Raw genomic sequence first — 19,807 nt, forward strand, 5'->3', positions numbered from 1 at the left:
TGTTCCAAACATACCCACGGTTAACTAAGTCGACAAATAATTCTAATGGGTTCGTTCGAGTAACTCTCGTCGTAGCAACGACGCGCTTCGTGAATGCGCGGATACATTAGCCATACAACGCTACCGTCGTATACATCAGGCAAAAAGTTAAGTTCTCGGTCGCGGATACGTTTCTGGAATAAACATTCTCTTGTATTTTCTAATCGGCCGCGGCCGACATCGCTCGCGCCAGTCCTATCTAAACTTGGCGTCGTCGATCGTCCAATACTTGACTCGTCCCTGCTTACTTAACGTTTACCGTTGGTTCATATAATTCTCAACTAAATATATGTATATATTAAAGTTGAGTAAAAAAATGGGATAATTTTGAATCCACCAAACTTTCCCGCTCGATTTCCAGAGATCCTAAAGATCGACGATCATCTCTTTCGACCGACTACGCGAGCTGTGTCCGAGCCGCACACAAACTGGCAGAGGATAGAGACGAAAGTTCGGCCAATTGGCAAACGAAACTGTAGGGAAGTAACTTTTCACGCGTGCGTCGTACCGTTCCTTGGACTCGGGATAGTAACAGTTTAGATTTTATCAGACGAATCGAACTCGTGATCCGAACGTGACTTCCTCGCCATTTTGGAGATTTACAATTTTGCATTACGCGGATGAGAGGATGGCCACGTAACCACGTATTTCCTAGTCCTTACACGAATAATAATGTAACACTCGCATTGAAACTCGAAGGAATTGAAATTTTCGTCTACTTCTCACGAGAACGTCAGACCTTCACAAGTATATCGCTCTACAGTCGGATCAGGTTCGAAACGAATTTTGTAAAAAGGAAAGACTCGAATATCACGGCGACGGTAAATAAGAAAAATTCTGGACGCAGGTTTAAAAGTAAACCGAAAGATACATTGTGACGCATGTAGTATTATATTTAGCGTACTAATACAGATTTACCTGTACTTCGTCGCACCCTCGCCCAAGAATATCGCTAGAATAGTTATGTAACGGGATGAGTCAATGCCCGTCAAGAACCATGACAATATACTCCTAACATACGAAAAACCCAGACTTGATCCAGTTCCTTTATTTAGATAGTTCATTTCGTCTTGTAGATAATACTTGGTTCCGCGCGAAATGTTCCATTCCAGCCACGTAACTAGAAACAGACGCCCGCGTCGCGGCGCGCCGCGGCGTCCCGTATATGGCCAGCAGAGTACAGACCGGCTGGTTAAGACGCGCGACATTTATTTCGCTAACAAATAACTCTCGTTACGAGCATCGTCGAGAGACGAATTGTACATTTACACGTGCTGCTCGTCTTGCACGTCGGCGAGTATAAAATTAATTTCAATTAAGGGACAAAAGGAACTTTGTAAACTGAAATTTAATTTAAAGAGGATACTTTTAAGAACTCTGTCGTATACAGGGTAAGTCGGGGAGGAGCCGGAAATGGGGGGTAGCTGAGACGATTCTAAACAACAATTTCCTTTGCAGAAATGTCGGATGGGGCTTCGTTGAGGAGATATTAAGCGAAAACTCCGACCAATCAGAGCGCGCGTAGCCTTCGCTATCGCGGCCGCTCCAACGGTCTACGCGCGTTCTGATTGGTCGAGGTTTTCGCTTAATATTTCCTCAACGAAGCCCCATCTGACATTTTTGCAAAGGAAATTGTTGTTCAGAATCGTCTCAGCTATCCCCCATTTCCGGCTCCTCCCCGACTTTTGGGACACCCTGTATATCGCTGCTGCTCATAACACTAGTCGAGAGGGTCCAAAAAATGTTATAAATTTGTACGATGCACACCGAAGCTTTGTTGGAAATTCGTCGACTTCGCAGCAAGTTAAAGATCTCAAGGTTTCCGGGTCGAGAGCTGCGTGCGGGGTTATTTTTAAATGTTTTGTAAGTCGTGTTCGGGCTTCGACGCTACCGAAGGTCGGTTATTGACCACCGTGTCGATCTTTCAATTCTTCTTCAAGGTTTTCAAATTCCGACCCACAAGAGGCCTTTGCATAATTGATATCAACCTTATCATGGTATTGTTATTGATGATTTGATTGATGTTTATTTTAAATCAATCGTTTCCAACGTACCAGTTATATGTGAGGCGAACACCATGACGCACGAATTCTGATAGTAATTCTCGTAACGTGTTCTTTCTCAAATTTTAGGTACAATGTAAATTTGTCACGTCCATTTCCAACGTCGCGTCGGCGTCGGCGTCGTCGTCGCACCGACGAAAGCGCCTCGCTATTCTTTTCTCTCTATTTTGTCCCACAGAGACGTTTTCACTTTGGAACCTTGATAATCTTGCGAACTTTTACGATACTAACAAACTCCTGAATATTTAAGTTCCATTCTTTTTAAGTGTTTAGTCTACAGAAGTAATGAAATTCTGATGGTAACTTTATACCAAGCATCTCTAGAGTATATCTTTTAATATCAGCCGAAATGATATACGAGATGCAACGTTCGTTAATTTTTACGATAAACTACCAAATAACCGAGTTACCGTTTAACGTAGCAAAATAATTACACGCCTCAACGTAGCAAGAGCAACGCTTTTTTCGGTCTGTAATAATTTGAATCTGCTCAAAACTTAATTATCCCGTTCCGACTGCAAAAATGTATGCTTAACCCGAGGCGCCTAATTAACAAGTACTCCGATTAAGTCTTAATTAAAAATCAGTCGGTAACCCGAGTATCCGTTGAAATTAAACATCTCGCTAATCGTCTTTAAATAGAAAGAAGCGCCACGAGGACGATTTACTTCCGCAAACAAAACCCGTCCGCGCTCGCTGAGAAACACTGTGCACGCAATTAAATGAATTCTCCGCAATTCCATCGGCGAAACGCGATACGGGAACCAATACAAAGAAATTTACCAATTCCCGGAGTTTTGCGCCTGTGGATGCGATTAATTCCCGCAAAATCGTTAAGGATCCACTAATTAATAAAACGAATTGCCCCGAATCACCGCAGGAGACTCGCACGTTTACCTAGATTTATCGCAGAAACGTTTAAGCCAGAGAATTACGATGGTCTCGGCGAGATTGGTCTTAACGCGCGTCGACGGTGAATAGCCCTGGATTTACACGCTCGTACGATCGTCGTGCGAGTACATAATCGAACCGACAGCTTCGAGTCTACTGATCTATGTAGGACAGCGATTGAAAATTGTGGCCTTTCAGGATCCACAAAATAGTGTAAATCATCTTTTACATTGATAAAGTTCCCATTAATTGAAATTTTTTGCTCGTGACTCAACAAAAACTACGTTTTTCTGTCTGTTTGAGGGAAACTATCCGATTTACGAAAATTAAGAATTGGACGAATTCATCAGCGGTCGTCGAATCCGGTTTACGAACATGAATACCGTCGTTCCACCTTTGCAATTCGTTTCCTTTTCCCCTTTTGGTTATAAATCCGACGATAATCTCCGAGCAGTGTTCCACAGGCGTTTCACTTTTTTACGCTGCTCTGCTCGTATTGTCTGTACTAACAAACTTAACGGCCTCTTAAAAAATAGTGTCAAGAGGTCTTCATTCTCTCGCTTTACGGCCGAAATATTCCTTCTGCGGTAAGAAGATTCTTCTATTAAGATTCGCCGCTGTATTTGAAAATATTTTTCGCCAAACCACTCCGAGTCTCGCGATTTGCTACTTTTACATACGAAGAAGATACCTTCCAACTTTATTTTCACTCGTTTCTCTCGTGGATAATCGTTTATCGTCGTGCGATAATTCACCGTACTGCGTGTACATCATCGAATCGAGTTCGTAAATCGATACTTTTGCCCATTAATTGTCACGTTTTCGCAACAACACGTATCGCGAATTCGAACGACTGCGTTCAATCGTTATTGGTTCACGAAATATCCGTAAAATGATACAATATATGTAGACGATAAACGCGATAAAAGTAATTCAACTGTATTTGGTCTTGTCGAGTATCGCTTAATGTACCATTTTCGACATTTAATTCTGATCCTCTTCGATAGAAACGCGACGATAACGAGCAATTCAAATTCGAAATAATTTACGAGGAGGGTCCTTATTCGTTGCAGCGACGTATTTTCAGTTTCTTTTAAAAATCAAAAAATATCTAACGCTCTCCGTCGCGTACTCGAATTTCACCCCCATATTTCTAGTCGCATATTCTCCTCGCATTTCAGCTTGCCTATTGAATACCGTGGGCTGATACGAGTAAATAAACTGGTAAATTTATGAACGTAAATTTCCTCTTTCGCTGGTAAACATATCTATAAATTATCGGAGATCTCCCTCCAAAATGATAGGTGTTCGCGAAGCTCTCTCGAAACAAATATTGATTGACTCTCGTAAAAGTTTGACCCTCCTTGGGTCGCAGAGCTTATGATTTATACGTCGCGTCGTTCCGTGTTTATTGGCGATCGTCATTTGTATCGACATCGGGCTGGAAAGAAGCGTACTAAAGATTTAATGCAATAATAATGGGTTTGAACATCGGTAAGAGGGAAATTGAAATTTCTTGAAGAATTCCACGCGTCCTTGACTATAAATTTGACACAGAACACGGGGGAATAGCGAGAGTGGATACCGAAACGCATGGAAAACCGTAATGATGCGTTTTTCTATGCATTTACTGTGCCGACTACACGAATATCGTAGGGAAAAATTTCACGAAGAATGTCATAGCAGTTACAATAGTCTACGCGCACAATATGCGAACTACTTTCTCCACGATGCTGCGTATGAAAAGAATTTAATTCGTACAAAAATATATTACCTGCTCGCGATAAATGTATGTTTTTATGTTATCCTTATTTAGCCAAATCGATACTTTCGGTTTTCCAAGCATCGAATTCTATTAAAAGTTAGGTCTTCCTTCGACGAGTTCTTAAAAATTTAACGTCGTAAACTGTACGAGTCTTGAAAGAAACTTCTTTAAGGAAGTTCGATCTACCGTTAAACGGGTACTTTTATCCTGTGACAGGGTATCGTCGATAATATCCATAGGGCTTCTAAACGAATAATTTAACCGCGTATACAGATGCATTACTGGAAGTAATAATACTTGTCTCTAGTTACTCACCGCTCGATAATCCTGCAAGTTTTCATTTGGATCGAGCGATTCGCGAATATCTCTCGTTAGTATAACTTTGTTAGAAACATAGCGGGAGATTAATAATATTGTAATGAACCGATGACCGAGGCACGGTGTGTGTAAACACGTATTCGGATGTGTAATGGTCGTTACATATACATGTGTAGATACGCACGCATTGTGCGTACCGTTTAATCTATCAACAAGCGGTGTAACAAGGACATATATGTACATACGTACCTACGCTATGAAGCAACAATTCGAGGTATATAATGCGTGAAGAACGCGATACAATCGAAGGGTACTTTGTCTTGTATTTATCTCAATCGGCGAGCGATTACACCGTTTATCGAAAAGAGTACAAACGTTATTCTTCGTCTTTAGACTAAGATGTCCTAATAAACGTTCGTTGGCAAACCGTCCCTTTTCGACACGCTACCACTTTAAGTTATTGCGTCGCTTCCGGTTGATTTCTAATTGTATCGCATACATTGTCCACGCGCCACTACAATTCACGAAGAATTCGAGCAGTGAGACGATCAGGCGAGCTTGTTGATACGGTTTCTTGGCATTCGTTCCAATAGTTTGTATGTCTGCTTCGAAATTGCTAAACTTAGGTCAGCTATAACATAAAGTGCCTGTGCCTTAAGAAAATAGAAGGTTTGCGAAGTCTTGTTTCCGCGAACACTGCGTAGATAGAAGCAACGACTAGGTCCTAGCGACTAAGCATGGTATTTTAAAGTTAAAGCAAAATAAAAACGGCAAGCAATCGAATCTCAAGTTCGAGAGACTGACGCGCGTTTCTTGTATGCACAGACGTCGTATGCCAGCACACTACCCCGAGTGTATAACGTGTCACATAAATACGTACGTATGTATCTACGCACGCGGATTCAAATACCGGTGATGCATGCGCGACGCCGACGCCGACGCCGACGCCGACGTCACGCCAACAACAGCGCGAACCGTAAGTGTCAAACTCTTCCCCGAGATATAAATACGCGATGGAGCCGATTGGCCGATTCGCGTGAAATCTCGATCGGTGTAAAGCGTAAAGATAAGATGGAAATTCACCTCGAACAAGATCCTGGTCAGAAGAACCAACACCTCGACCGGCAGGAACAGCTCGGAGCCTCTCGGCGCGCTTCTCCCGAAGAGACGAACGTGCACGCGTCAACAACGGGCAATTGACGCCTCGCGCGATATCCAGGTCGCGCGTCGAGGGTCGATCGATCGAAATCGGGGATAAACAGAGATCCCTCCCTCGTCCGTCGGAGAGGCAATCGAGCAGAGCGACCGGCACGCGACCAAACAACAAACCGTGTCCCGTTTTGTATATCCAGCGGTCAGCTTCCGGTTCCAACTTGACGGCTGCGTACCGATGTCATCGATCCACCCGTAAATCTCGCTCGATTTCGTTCGATCTCTGTCTCTGCGCGAGGATAGCCCGCGTATACGTATGTGCACGTATATACGCTTCTGTATATAATTGTATACGTATATATAAACGTATAAATAAACGTGCGTATGCGCGTATATAGAGCGACGGGGTGTGTATGATACGGCGTAACCGAAAAGTACCAAGTACAAGGCAACTGATACGTTTCTCTCACCGAACGATTCCCTGAAATTCACCTAGCCACGTTTCTTTCACGAACAAGCTTTCACACACTCGCGCCCACGTACACTACCAGCACGACGACGACGGCGACGACGACGACAGCGAGCGACGACGACGCGACGACGACGGCGGCGGTACCGAATAATAACAACAACAACAACGACAACAACAATGACGACGACGACGACGACGACGACGTTGACGAGCGCGAGGTCGGTGAGAGACTGGACGACGCGCGAGTCGCGACGGACGAGTCACCGTCCACGATGAGTCGAGTCGCTCTGACGAGAGAGGATCCTAGGGCCGACAGGCTACCCGAGCGGGGGTAGTGGCGCCGGGGCCTCGCGGTGGGGGTGAACGCGAGAGAGAACGATGTTAGGCGGCGGCACGTCGCCCGCGAGAGGGGCGGGGAGGACGGCGTCGGCGTCGCTTCTTCGCCGAGGGCGTGGTCCTGGTCGCTCTTCGGCCGCTTTCTTAGCGAGTCTCGAAGCAGAGGTCGGACCCGAAACTACCGTGTCCTCGAGCTTCGCGTACCGATGTTTTTCCTTTCCATCGTAAAAACTTATTTGTGTTTGTCAATTTCTCCGCAAAACATCGTAGGCCGAGTTTTTTTTTTTTTTAAATTGATCGTTACGACAGATTACGACGTATTTTTGTTTACGTCGTAATTTCAAAGGGGTTTCAACTCGATAGACATTGCTCGAGGCAAGTCGACTCCGTTTCTCAAATACTATTTCCTGTCGATTGTTGTAGAACTGTACATCGAACAATGTCATTCTTCGCCCCTTCGAAAGTACGCTATTTTTAAGCTTCTGAAACGGAACTTGTTTCGCGGTCGGGCCGACTTTGAAAGGGAAGCGGTAATCGCGTTACATCGAGGTCTCGAGATAAAGAAGAAATACCGATGATACTCAAAGGTTCTCGTTTGTCGGATTATTACCACTTCCCTTCGGAAAATCCCTACAGATAGAAATCGAGTAGTATTACTCGCGTTTCCGTTTACAGTGTCACTACACGGAATTCTTGTGCGAAACACTTGAAAAACTCGATTGCAATTGCTTTCGAGCTTGAACTTGGTTTATTTAAATACATAACTGTCACTTCAGTTATCGCACTGAATCCCCATACATCGTAATACAATTATTTCCATTCTTCTTAACATTACTTTGTCACAACTCCGTACATTACATTCGCATTAGTCTTGTGTTTGGTCCACATTTGTTGGTGCCTACTGGCCTCCTATAGCTCGGGTACCTCGGGGTTGCAAAGCCCGTACTGTAGCCACGCAACCAACCATAGCGATAGCCCCTGAGGGTGCAAGCGTTTTCAAAAGAAAATTTGCTTCCACGTTTCCGTTCAGCACTCCTATCGAAAACTTTGTGATTCGATCCTGACCATTTTAATTTGCACGTTGCATTATTAATATTATTTTTAATAACGATAAGTACAAACACCCAAGGGTCGCGTGAAGATTCACTCCGAGAATTGAAATAGTCGACACATCAATTTGCCACTTAACTTGATTTGCGTATCGACAAACAGTTGCACGGCGCGGCGTGCAACGCTGTGCAGTAGCTAACCATCGGATTTCCCAGACGGCCTAAAACAACCTGTGCCAAATACAGTTTAACACCGTTTGCATTCCAATGAGTAAGAAGCTCTCGAAATATTCCACGTTTTTTCACGAGTTGCGTTTCCTTTTACGAAACGGCATTTGAAAATTTCGCGTTCTGCGAAAGAATTGATCCAACATAAATAATTTCACGATGGAACGGTCGTTTAAACATTTTGTTTTCCATTACAAACAGAGCAACCATTCGATGGATTTGATCATGTAATACTTTATACCCTTGGAATTCGTGATAATTGCGTTGAACACCGCGTACAAGTTACCAGTATCCATAAATTTGTCCAGGTCGACGCAACTATTGGGACACGTTTAATCTCATCTCGATCCGAGCCCATTCGAGTACCATTTTCACAGGAGCAAAAGCCGAGACCTTTTCGAAGCTCGATGCGTCCCCCCTTTTATTTGAAAATGATACATAAAAGAAAAGAGTACGTTGTTTGAGTCCAATAACTTGGAATGGAGGGCAATAAAATTTGTGTCACAGAGGAAGCAGCGTCATCCAAGGGAAAAATAAAATTGACGAAATAGTGTAGAAAGAAGGGCGCGACAGGTCTCCGAAAACCCAGGCAGACCTGACCCAATTGGACGAGTTGGGGCGCGAGGAACGTCGCAATAAAACGGTTAGGTGACATGCCTGACGGTCCACGTCGGGCAAGGTTAAACGACGACCCTCGAACTTATAAATAACCGCGAAACATTCCCTCTCGGAGCAACGCGCTAGCTCCTACACAGACCATCTCCTTCGAACGATCGACGTTGCTCAGATCTAATTGGAAAACGTTAATTGGGGTCAGCCGGTTCCCACTTGATCCGTAGTTTTCCAGGCTTTCGCCTAATCGAGTACACCAAGTCGGGAACAACCCTAACGCGAGCATACGATCTGTGCAATGAAGAGAGGCTGATTCTCCGATCAGGTCCTCTCCAAGATAGAAAGAAGCATCGCCTACCTTTCAGATATCGCGACAATACGTGAAATGAATTTCAAACACTTTGAATGCGTGAAGTGGAATGCTTATTATTACGTTTTAATCGACGTTAATATTCCACTAGCTTTTGTTTCGAAAATTCTATGTAGTCTATCGTGTATTTCTCTCTCATCGACGATAAGCGCTGCTTCTGATTCTCGAGAACGTAATTAAATTTCACGACGCTTGGTACGTGTAAATTTAATTAGCACCTCGCTAAGCCTTATTAAATTCGACATGCGGCTAAACTCTCGGCTCGACTAATCTAAAGTCATTGAAACGAAATAATGATCTGCGCCACTCTGTCGAGGCCAATTACAACGGCTCTATCGGCGCGATCTTGTAATTAAATTTTATTTCAGTTTCTCCCGTATACTTCTTGTATTTACTTTTCGGAAAGAAAACTAATCAATCTGAATATTTACTTCAAGTTTCTCTCGTAAGTTTCATTCCTGAAGAGAGACTATCATTAAGAACGAAACACAAATAACGATATAACAATAATAATCGATTAGTTAAATAAAAATAACATTAATTAAATAAAATGTCTTTCTATCTCCTACGATAACAGTTTGCACCGGGAAAGGACGATTCTAGGACGACCATAGGACATTCGAAAACACCGTCGTTCGTGTTACAAATGATTATATTTCACTTTATGTTACAAAAAGAATTTCTAATGCGGATAATGTCCCGTCAGTTGAATAACGTTTAACACCAGGCACCTACGGATGTGACCTGAAATCAACACGCCGGCGCCGTTTACACGTTCGCTTTCTCTTCCCATTGTAAATAAGTGTCGCTGAACATCTACTTACTTAATATCTACTATCGATAATCTACTTAACACGACTGACGCTCTCGTCTGATTTAGTAGGTATCTCGATAAACGTGCAAAGAACTTGCATGTCCGCTACGGTTGGTTTTCTATTTCATCGGTCGCTACGGTACAACTGTTTTACGAGTAGTTCAATTACGCTCGCCTACGAAGAAAATATACGTGGTTGCACGGAAATATAAATTGTCATACTCAACTCGCCATACGTTTGAAAATTGATCGTGGCGTAATACTAATGTGCATTTACAGTATTTACAATGATTTTGGGTCCTCGAGGCTCAAGTACATTTTCTGGCTGAAAAGAGCGAAATCTTCGAAAGCCGTTCAACGAAGAAGACGACATATCGTTAACTCTTTGCCAGGGAATCTACCGAAGGTCTCGATGTCGTATTACTGACCGAACGAACGGATGAAATCTATAGAGCTACACCAATCTCAGTTTCAATAAACTGAGACTGAAATTTTAGAATCAAATTAGCATAGCGCAAAAATGCGGATGTTGACATTTATGGCCTCGAGGTAACAGTCTTCGACATTGAAAGACGTTCGCGATGAGATGGCGAAAGATGGAATATTGAGAACAACAGTCGCTACAAAGGGAAGCGTAATGAAGGGAACCGATCAAGTGTTGGGATGTCTTCAATTTTCCGACTAAATGCAACATGGACCCTGTTAAAGTGCTAAACACGCGCAAACGTCATCGCAAACGTCGGACGTTTAGCGACACATGTATCTCGGAGCGCACCATCGCACCGGTTAATTTTCCACGGTCAATTAATAATTCCAGCACAAGTGACGCAGTCGGTTAAATCGCTTATCCTACGCCATTACAGCTAGTCTTACTCGACACTCGAGCGTTTTTTACTCCTAACGTTCATGTAATACGTTCTAAGTTAAACGCACACCACTGCCAGAAACTCGATTAAAATTGGGACGCAATCATAGCTTTTACGGAAGCCTTGAGCAAATCTACCTGCCACAGTGTTCTCGATACTATTCTATGTCTATGGTATCCTCTGGTAGGTAGACTCCGAAGTTTTATTTCTTAATAATCCTTTTACTCGACTTTTGTTTTCTCTTCCTTTTATATCGAATGGTTTCGATCGTACAAAATAGAACAAAATGATGATACGGTAAGCCCAACCAACATTATTCGGTGGATAATTTATTAATATTTTGTAAATCTACCTTTCTCCTGCAAAACTTTAACCAAACGTTTTGGTATCGACTCGTACAGTTTTTTTTAATAAAATTTATGTGGACTACCATTTTGTCCCACGCTGTACCATTCTCGCGAATGTAAAAATATAATGGTACTTTTTTCGATACGACGTTAAACAATACCGATCGCTTAGATCATTTTTCTCTTAACCGTATAAGCTCGATGAAGAATAGAGAGAAGGAAATGTGCAGCCTATTATTTTCTATCGGGCACAAGTTCGCGGCAAGCCGAATCGGTAAGTTGTTTCTTTACCTTTCTAATGCTTCTAAATCTTACAATTGTTTAATGTTGGTGTTATTGTCAACTACGAAATATCTTATTATATTATATTATCGAATCGTGTAAATAATTTCCTCTTTCAATGATATTTATCTCGATTCTATCTAACGAGTGCTTCGAAACATCGAAACAATTTTTTTCAGCCGCAAACATTGTACACCATCTAAAGAAGCAAACAAGAAAGACTTATGGACGATAGGAGTTACAAGATCCAATTATCTTCTCCTTTGAAATAACAATACGACCGATTTTTTTTCTCGAATAATACCATTTGTAAAAGAAAGGACAGATCACACGGATTTTCTTTTCCGAGTCAATTTCAACGGAGTAACGTCTAAGAAGAGTGTCGACGATACATATTGTATAACACGAAGGAACTTTGCGAAGGACGTCACGTGTGCGAAGGATAGCACGATCCCTCGAAAGGACAGAATATCTTTGGCAGAAGTCATTCACAGCTTTGCGCTTTGGCGACTGAATTTCGTTCGTTTCATCTCGAGTTTAATTCGTAAAAATAATTGGAAAGAAAGATCGAAAACCCAATTATCTTCCGATATGGCATTGTACATATATTAAAAACGAAAAATTCGTGTTTACGTTGAAAACGAACGGTTTCAAGTCGCTGTGAACAGCGCGGACGGCAAAGGCAAAAGGTCGAGGACGAATTTCTTTACATCAAGGACGAAGTCAGAAGAGGAATACAACTAATGGCATTGAAGAGAGTAATCGAGAAACTAAAGAATTTCTTCATCTGTTCGTTCCTGGCAGTGGCGCGAGAGTTAGGGAAGGGACGGTGGTTTGAGACTGGCTCGGTTTATGGACACAAATTACAACCACCTGTGTCTATCGCTTTCAATCTAACCAAATAAACGTTTCAAGTACGGAAAAATCGAAATATTAGCAGAACTTTTCTTTCTTAACATTCATCTTGGATACTCGACAGATTCCAATAATAGCAAAACGTAGGAAATGAAGGATAAAACAAACATTTAATCTCCAACTTTTATTCCGATCCTTTTCAACTAATATTGTATTAAAACTGAAATTAGGGAGAAGAAATCGTAAACGACCATTTCCGCTTCTGATTAGAATCATAGACACAGGTAATAGAATAACTATATGGTATAAATATAATAATAGCGACAACTAACCAATCAATTGACAGTTAATGAACGATCGATAAATTCTCTTTAGGTACTCATCTGGATTCCGCGATGAAGCCGACAGCAATATCGCAATAATCAATATACAATTGTAATATTGTTGACGATAATAATAAAGATAATAATACCAATAGTACTAATAACAAATTTGATTAAAGACGGTTCACGATAATCGTACATGGTTACATACAGCTGCAGGATACACTTCGTATAAAAATTTCACCATAATTCAATAAAATAAATACTATTCTAATAGAAGCGTAAGTTCGCCAAACCTAAAATCTATATAATAAATGTTAATATTCCTTTAAACATTTGAATACAACAAATGTACAAATCCAAAATGAGTTGAGTTATTTAACAAAATAAAACAAAGCTGTAAAATATATCCTATCTACAAAAACGTATTATACGAAACTGCATTCAAATATCCTGCATAACGTACCAAGCACATCATGCTTGAATTTTTAAGAAAATACACACACGCGCACTAGCACTCACTTCAGTAATCAAAATTCCAATTGATTAATAAGTATTAATGGATTTTCCAGACATTAGACGCGCATTAAATTTTTTTTCCTGTAATCCTTGTGTATCGGTACAATTGAACGTCACGCTACTGTTTTATGCTCTCTAATTTTCTTTTCGTTTACTCATCTTTAAAACATTCTGCCCTAACAGAACAAAATGAGAAAAAATTATACGCAGAGAGCAACAGTGAAATTAGTTTTATGCTAATAACAAATGTACAAATCAACAAACGTGTTGTATTTAAAGGACAGAGAGTGAATGTAGCGTGTATATTCACGAATAATATACAAATATACAGCTAATTCTGACTGCAATCCATAATTAATCCTGCGCTTGTTTCACATATAGCTGCACCAAATCTTACAAAAGGAGATCGATTAATATTATGCATTGGTCGATATCAAAACCGTAGCTGCTGGAGTAATCAAACGAATAGTTGAAATAAATATAAATAGATATATAAATTAATAACAACTAAAAATATAATAAATTTATGTTGAATACACGATTAGAATAATAAGAAGCTGCCAAAAGATCAATAAAATTGAATTAAAGCCTATTTAGGCCAAGTTCCATGATAAGACTATACAAAATTCTACCTCCCAGAAATAATTAAATTATAAAATACTATGTTATACTAACCTGCTAAAAGAGTAACAATGCCATATAGCAGAAACGTTGAAGAAATCACTTAAACGAAAAGTAAAAGGAATAGATGTAGACAGTGAAACATTATCGCAATTGAATTATGTTTATCTGAAAATCTACTCGAAAAATGGGTCCCTAATTCTGTTACTCTCCTACTCTGTACTCGTCAACTCTACACGTCTACGATGTCCGATTCTACTTTGATTATAAACGCTACTGCCGAGCACAATGATATTGTCTCTATGGTATGTAATGTAAAATTCTTTTTTTTTCTTGTTCGTCCATCTAAAAACAGTACATATTCATTTTATCATGCATTCCCATGAATACGAAAAATTTGCATCGATCTTATATAATTATTATAACCATTCGATTCAACCATGCAGAATGTTCTCTATGCGGTTACAACGATACTTAGCATCGTATTGGAACATGTAAATCTCACTACAAAGAAATATGACTATTTCTAAACTGTAGAAATAAACACATACACAGTTAACGTATCTTCATTAAAAAGAAAGTGTAATCGATTAAAAATCAATTGATTGAATATCGATGAGCGTATTATTCACAAGAATTATTCGAGTAATCCATCTGTGAATATATCTTTGAGCACAGAACGTTTCGTTTTGATTCCGTGCCAATCGCTCGAAACAAAAATCCTACAACGAAAACGCATTTTATGCTTGTCTGGCATCTTTACTAGTAACATTGGTAACAGAAGGCAGAGCTTCCTAAAAACCTCTACGATATGGAGCAACATCGATGCAAGAAAATGAACATTTCAAATCTTTCAAAACATTTTGCCCTGCATCAGTCAATGGAATAAAAAACTTCGCTTTCCAAAGAAGATCACGTCTGTCTTTTAGCTTACTACGAAACTGTTGTTATCTGTTCAAGTTTTGTAAAAATATGATCGTGACATAGTACAAGAACAATCGTGTACACTTTCTATTCTATACAACGAAATACCTGGCGAAATATTTCAAACAAATATATGTAACGTTAAATTGTTTTTCGGGGAATACCCTTAAAAGCTTTTGGTACTCACATAATTTGACCATGAGCAGTAAAAAATTGAAAAGTTCAAAATCTTTGGTTTCCTCAAAATATCTTGCTCCACATCTTTATCATTTTCTAGAAGAAATCTCTGCCTAGATGAGGACGGTTCGTCTGTTGTGACAATCGCACTCTACCTCGTCCATTCGCACTGGCGGTATGTCTTCGAGTATTTCGTATCTCTCGATCAACCTCTAATTCTTCCAACTTCATTGTCAGACCAAGCTTCTGCTGCACCGCAAGCCGTAGGAGTTGATTCAACGTTTTCCTATCATCTTCCGCCGCCGCAAGCTGACGCTGGAGTTCATCAACCTGAGTTACGTATTCTTCGCAGCGTGCGGCAAACATTGCACGCAAACCTGAGGAGTGGGGTTAGCAAGTATTAACACCAGATACGAATAAACATGTAATATGAAAATTCGAGATACCTATTTGTTAAGTATAAATGAAAAACTAACAATTTACATGAAAAATCCATTTATAAATTAGTAGGTACCTTCGATGAATGCTTTTAATTTTGCGTTAGAATTTTATATACTTTAAGGGAATGTATTACTGGTAGAACATTAATTAGTGACAAAACAATATCGTTGATAGCAAACTCCTAATGCAACCGAAAAATCAATTGTAGCGCAACCCGTTAAAAGCAGTAAAATATACATGAATGCTGATAATAATTGTTAGTTTTACATTAGTATATTAGTGTAACGATGTTAGTAAAACAAAAATAGAAAAAAGAAAATAAATTAACTACATCTCATCAAATTGATAGAAACTAATTATATCAAATAATAAGTTTAAAAAATATGTATAAACGGTGGCTCGAATATTTCAAGTATAAAGATATAACTTACTCGAGAATGTTGCAGCATTTTCTTTTAGCATCCTTAGCTCATGTCTTAGTTTCAACATGGTTTCGTTAACAATACTCTTTTCGTTTTCATATTTGCTCTTCAAATTTGTAAGTGCCACTTCTGCTGTGTTCTTATTCGACTTCAGCACTGTTCTCAAAGTTGCAATTTGTTCGCGTTTCGCTGATAATAAAGCCTTCAACCTAATCACTTGTTCCTGCAAGTCGGTTACTTCCGCCTTGTTCTCATTTACGGATCCTATAATTTGCAATGAGAATGAACGTGGAATATGTCATAAAGAAACGAAATAAGCAAAAACAAATTTTATCACAAATTGTTAAACTTACCCTCGCAAACGTTGCAAACGTTCGATTGTATCCCCTTGACTTTCGAAAGTTCGATTGTATGTTCTACAGCACTTCTCAAATGTTTTATTTGATCCATCGCCGTTTCTATATGCTTCGCAATTTCTTTCGCTTTACTCAAACTTTCTAAATCTTTAATCTGAATATCAGTTTTAAACGAAGTCCTACACCATTCTATTTTTCCGTTTTCTTCTTCCTTCTCAGGAACAATCTTTTCATGGTCGAGAACTACACGCGAAGGAATTTCTCCGTTAACCGTACAAACGTGATGATAAAGTTGAGCAAGCTCATCAGAAATATTCTGTAAGTCGTTCTGTGCAGAGTCGAGGAAACCACCAGCTTCCATTGCGAGTTTTGAAAGAGTAGCAATATCGGATTCGAGTTGTACACTTCTTTGTTCTGTATCTAGAAGCTGAAATGTAATAAATAATTTTTATCCTCGTGTCCATCTCATTTGTTATAAAGTTACTATGTTTGTCATTTATTGCATATTCATTGGATGTTTGCATTTATCAGCATCAAAACTTTCATTTTAGAAACAGATTTCATATTTTAGGAAAACAATGCTTCACAGCTGAAGTAACTTTGCAAGACTGTACAGAATAATATACATATAAAATATCTGTTTGAACGTCGTGCAAACAGGCTCCGCGAGTCTGACTCATGCTACGTTAGATGCAAGTGAAACGAGTAGAAGGATAGTATCCACTGAGTTTTTGTTCCTAAGCACATTCTATTTTAAAGCCGCAGTGCATAGCGATCGAGATCCGTACATTTGTTTGAGCACTTGATAACATTCGTATAGACGACGATGTATCAACCCATTTGTGAAAACAATATGTTGGTACACGCGTAAATCATAAATATTTTCACAAAGGAGTTTACGATTTAAGAAACGATAGTATGTTCGTCAGTAGCTGTAGCAATATGTATAGTTAAGAATTTGAAAATATCAAAAGCAATACAAGATGGGTTGTTAGGACACTAAAAAGCAATCTGTACGAATCATTAAAGGAGCCAAAAGACAAATTGTTATTAAATAATTGGTAAATACGTCAAAGGGACCACACGTTCCAACCTTTTCTCGAAGGCTCTTCTCTGACTCAGGGATCTGAAACGCCATAATTTCTATTCAAAGTCTAAATTTCGAATATTAATCGTTATTATGCCAGAGTCACAGTTTATTATATTCTCGATATCTCCACGTATTAAGCGATTGTCAGTGGAAACTTACTAAATTAAAGACTTACATTTTTGTTCTTCGTCATATTTGCCGCAATAATGCTGTTTATAAATTTATGAAATGTAAAGTTTTATATAAAAATAAATAAATATTTACATACCTTATTTCTAAGATTTGTTAATTCTGTTCGCAATTGTTGCGTCGAGTCGGATATGGTTAAACCATTTTCTAATTCGGCTAAATCCTTTTGAAGTTGATTCACTTCACGCGCTGACATACTACTCCATTGACGATATTGCATGATGGCCTAGAATAAAACATAAAATAAATGAACATGCTGTACGTCAAAATTTATATATTGTATATATCTCTTCCATTAGAAATATTGTTTATAACATACTTGATTTAACTTATCCAATGTTGTTTCATCTGTTTGTTTTTCAGGCAACTTGGAGTGAAGGTGGTGTAACGATTGTACGTGAGCTGCTAATTGCACTATGCGCGCAACAAAAGATTGTAATTCATTCTGACTTTTCTCAACGGCATATTGCGATTCCCGTAAATTTTGTGTAAGATGGGTCTTCTCAGATTCTGCAAGCTCTAACTGTTTTTCTAATTTCTTCAGTTCGTTTAAGTGGATTTCAGAGAACAAATCAACCTGTTTGTCAGTGGCGGAAGTACCCGGTTCTTGAGTTTTTAAATCTGCTTCGATTCTACGTAACGCGGGAGAATCATCTTCCCCGTCGCTGCATATCGTTTGGTCTTCCGTAATTCCTCTAATCGAAAGTGCAAGATTACTAAGATTATAAATCGACTCGCTATTAATTCTTTGATCTAATTCCTTTTTAAGTGCATATTTTGCTTCGCGTTCAGCTTGTAAAGATTCGAGTGCTTCTTCCATTTGCTTCTCTGCAATCTTTTTTAAATTCGTTAATTCTTCAACTTGACTATTTAGAAGTTCCACTTCTTCGTTTAGTCTTCTTATTTCATGTTTGGCACCTTCAAATTCCACTTGACTGGATCGTAAACCAGATACCTGTTTTTGCAACGAAATGTTTTCATCTTCCAATTCTGAATAATCTTGAAGAAGTCTGGCTTCCCGAAATCTACATTCACGTAACATAGTACGTAAAGATTTTCTGTCAGTTTCTGCTTGTTGATGATCTTTCCCAACTTCTTCTCTTTCCTGGAGCGCATGATCACGCTCTGCTTGCACACGTTCCAGTTCGTGACGTAACTAAATAAGACATTATCAAATGAGGATACACATACGCTAAAAAATTATCATTTTCTCATGTTTCACTAAAAATAAAACACATACTTGCTTAGTTTCATTTTCTAATTCGATAATTTCCGTTTGAAGAGATGTTTCCCGTGCTGCACTCTCATGAAGGAGACTCTCCTCTTGCTCTATACCACTTTTTGTTGTCAGTTTTGTAGTTGTCTGAAACTTTGCTAAAGCCTATTGAGAAAAAAAACTGTTTTACATATTCTTCCTTACTTTATGTTAACGAATACTTTGTTGACTTTACACGTTCTATTATGTTATCGGAGCACAATGTAATTATGGTAATAAATACATACCTGTTCGTGATAAGAATATTTCGTGACACTTAACACTTCAAAGTAAAATCAACATTTGAGAAGAAACTTCTCGGAAGCTGATAATGAAAAAATTCACAAGCATCGAAATATGTAAAGTAAATCGAACTAACCTCCTGTGTGATTTCCAGTTCATGTTTCGTATTTTCGTACAGAGCCTCGAGATCGTTGCATCTTTGTTGTAAAGCGGACTTTTCCTCAAGCAAAGCAAGACCATATTTAGCGGATTGTACCTTTTCCGTAGAAGCTAAATCTAATTCTCGTGAAAGTCTCTCGATCTCGATACGGAGGTCCTCTATCGTAACACTGTCCGTCGTGGCCATTGCTGTCCAATATCACTTCACTCCTTTCCCCGTCGAATGTTTCCTCGTCGTTACCGCAAATATATCGGAACATCGGCAACCGTAATATGTTTTGAATGCAAAGACATCATACGAAAATTCGTAACGCGATTTTCTCAGCGTTTCCACTTGCCAAAGCCTTACATTTTTCGAGAATTCACGACCGTTTGACAGACGTGAAATAAAGCTGAGAGTGCACGACTGGCACGAACGAGTAAAATCAGACACGACGAACCGGATGGATACATCATACATCATACATCTTTCACATATTCCGTGTTCCTAGTTTCGTTCCACAATTCCACCGTTCCGTTCTCATACGAATACAGACAGGACTGAAACTTTTATACGTAAACTTCCTAAAAATAGAAAACATGCTTATTTTCGCTCTCTGAAAATTATTATTTATAATATCTAACACAAA

At 39.5% G+C, this 19,807-nt stretch overlaps 2 protein-coding genes across 4 annotated transcripts in view; both read right to left on the reverse strand.

Annotated features, from left to right (window-relative positions):
- Positions 1–6,972, reverse strand: part of LOC128886005 (receptor-type tyrosine-protein phosphatase kappa) — a 42,124-nt gene extending 35,152 nt beyond the window's left edge. The window contains exon 1 of the mRNA XM_054140491.1: positions 6,160–6,972. The gene's annotated coding sequence lies outside the window, so the exon portion shown is untranslated. The remainder of the gene's footprint in view (positions 1–6,159) is intronic.
- A 2,957-nt stretch (positions 6,973–9,929) lies between these two features.
- LOC128886316 (protein bicaudal D) lies at positions 9,930–19,684 on the reverse strand. 3 transcript variants are annotated; one of them, XM_054141048.1, is made up of 8 exons: positions 19,156–19,684; positions 18,762–18,902; positions 17,841–18,677; positions 17,601–17,747; positions 17,312–17,368; positions 16,240–16,669; positions 15,896–16,150; positions 9,930–15,400 (listed from the first exon to the last, which is right to left on the reverse strand). In XM_054141048.1, the coding sequence occupies exons 1-8, from the start codon at positions 19,363–19,365 to the stop codon at positions 15,120–15,122; spliced, it is 2,358 nt and encodes a 785-aa protein (XP_053997023.1). In that variant the 5' UTR covers positions 19,366–19,684; the 3' UTR covers positions 9,930–15,119. The 3 variants fall into 3 exon arrangements, with proteins under 3 accessions (XP_053997023.1, XP_053997024.1, XP_053997025.1); XM_054141049.1 differs by having other exon boundaries at positions 17,336–17,368; positions 19,156–19,682; XM_054141050.1 differs by lacking the exon at positions 17,312–17,368 and having other exon boundaries at positions 19,156–19,674.
- Between the last annotated feature and the right edge of the window lie 123 nt (positions 19,685–19,807).

Source organism: Hylaeus anthracinus, unplaced genomic scaffold, assembly GCF_026225885.1.
Source record: "Hylaeus anthracinus isolate JK02 unplaced genomic scaffold, UHH_iyHylAnth1.0_haploid 11982, whole genome shotgun sequence".
NCBI classification, from domain to species: Eukaryota; Metazoa; Arthropoda; class Insecta; order Hymenoptera; family Colletidae; genus Hylaeus; species Hylaeus anthracinus.

What these genes read in the sequence shown, in the direction of transcription:
- LOC128886316 (XM_054141048.1), bottom strand. Translation starts at nt 19,365, where the DNA reads ATGGCCACGACGGACAGTGTTACGATAGAGGACCTCCGTATCGAGATC. An exon ending in AACTGGAAATCACACAGGAG is followed by an intron (nt 18,903 to 19,155) that starts GTTAGTTCGATT and finishes TTTTCTCAATAG; the next exon opens with GCTTTAGCAAAGTTTCAGAC. An exon ending in GAACGTGTGGTCCCTTTGAC is followed by an intron (nt 16,670 to 17,311) that starts GTATTTACCAAT and finishes ATTACATTTCAG; the next exon opens with CTTCTAGATACAGAACAAAG.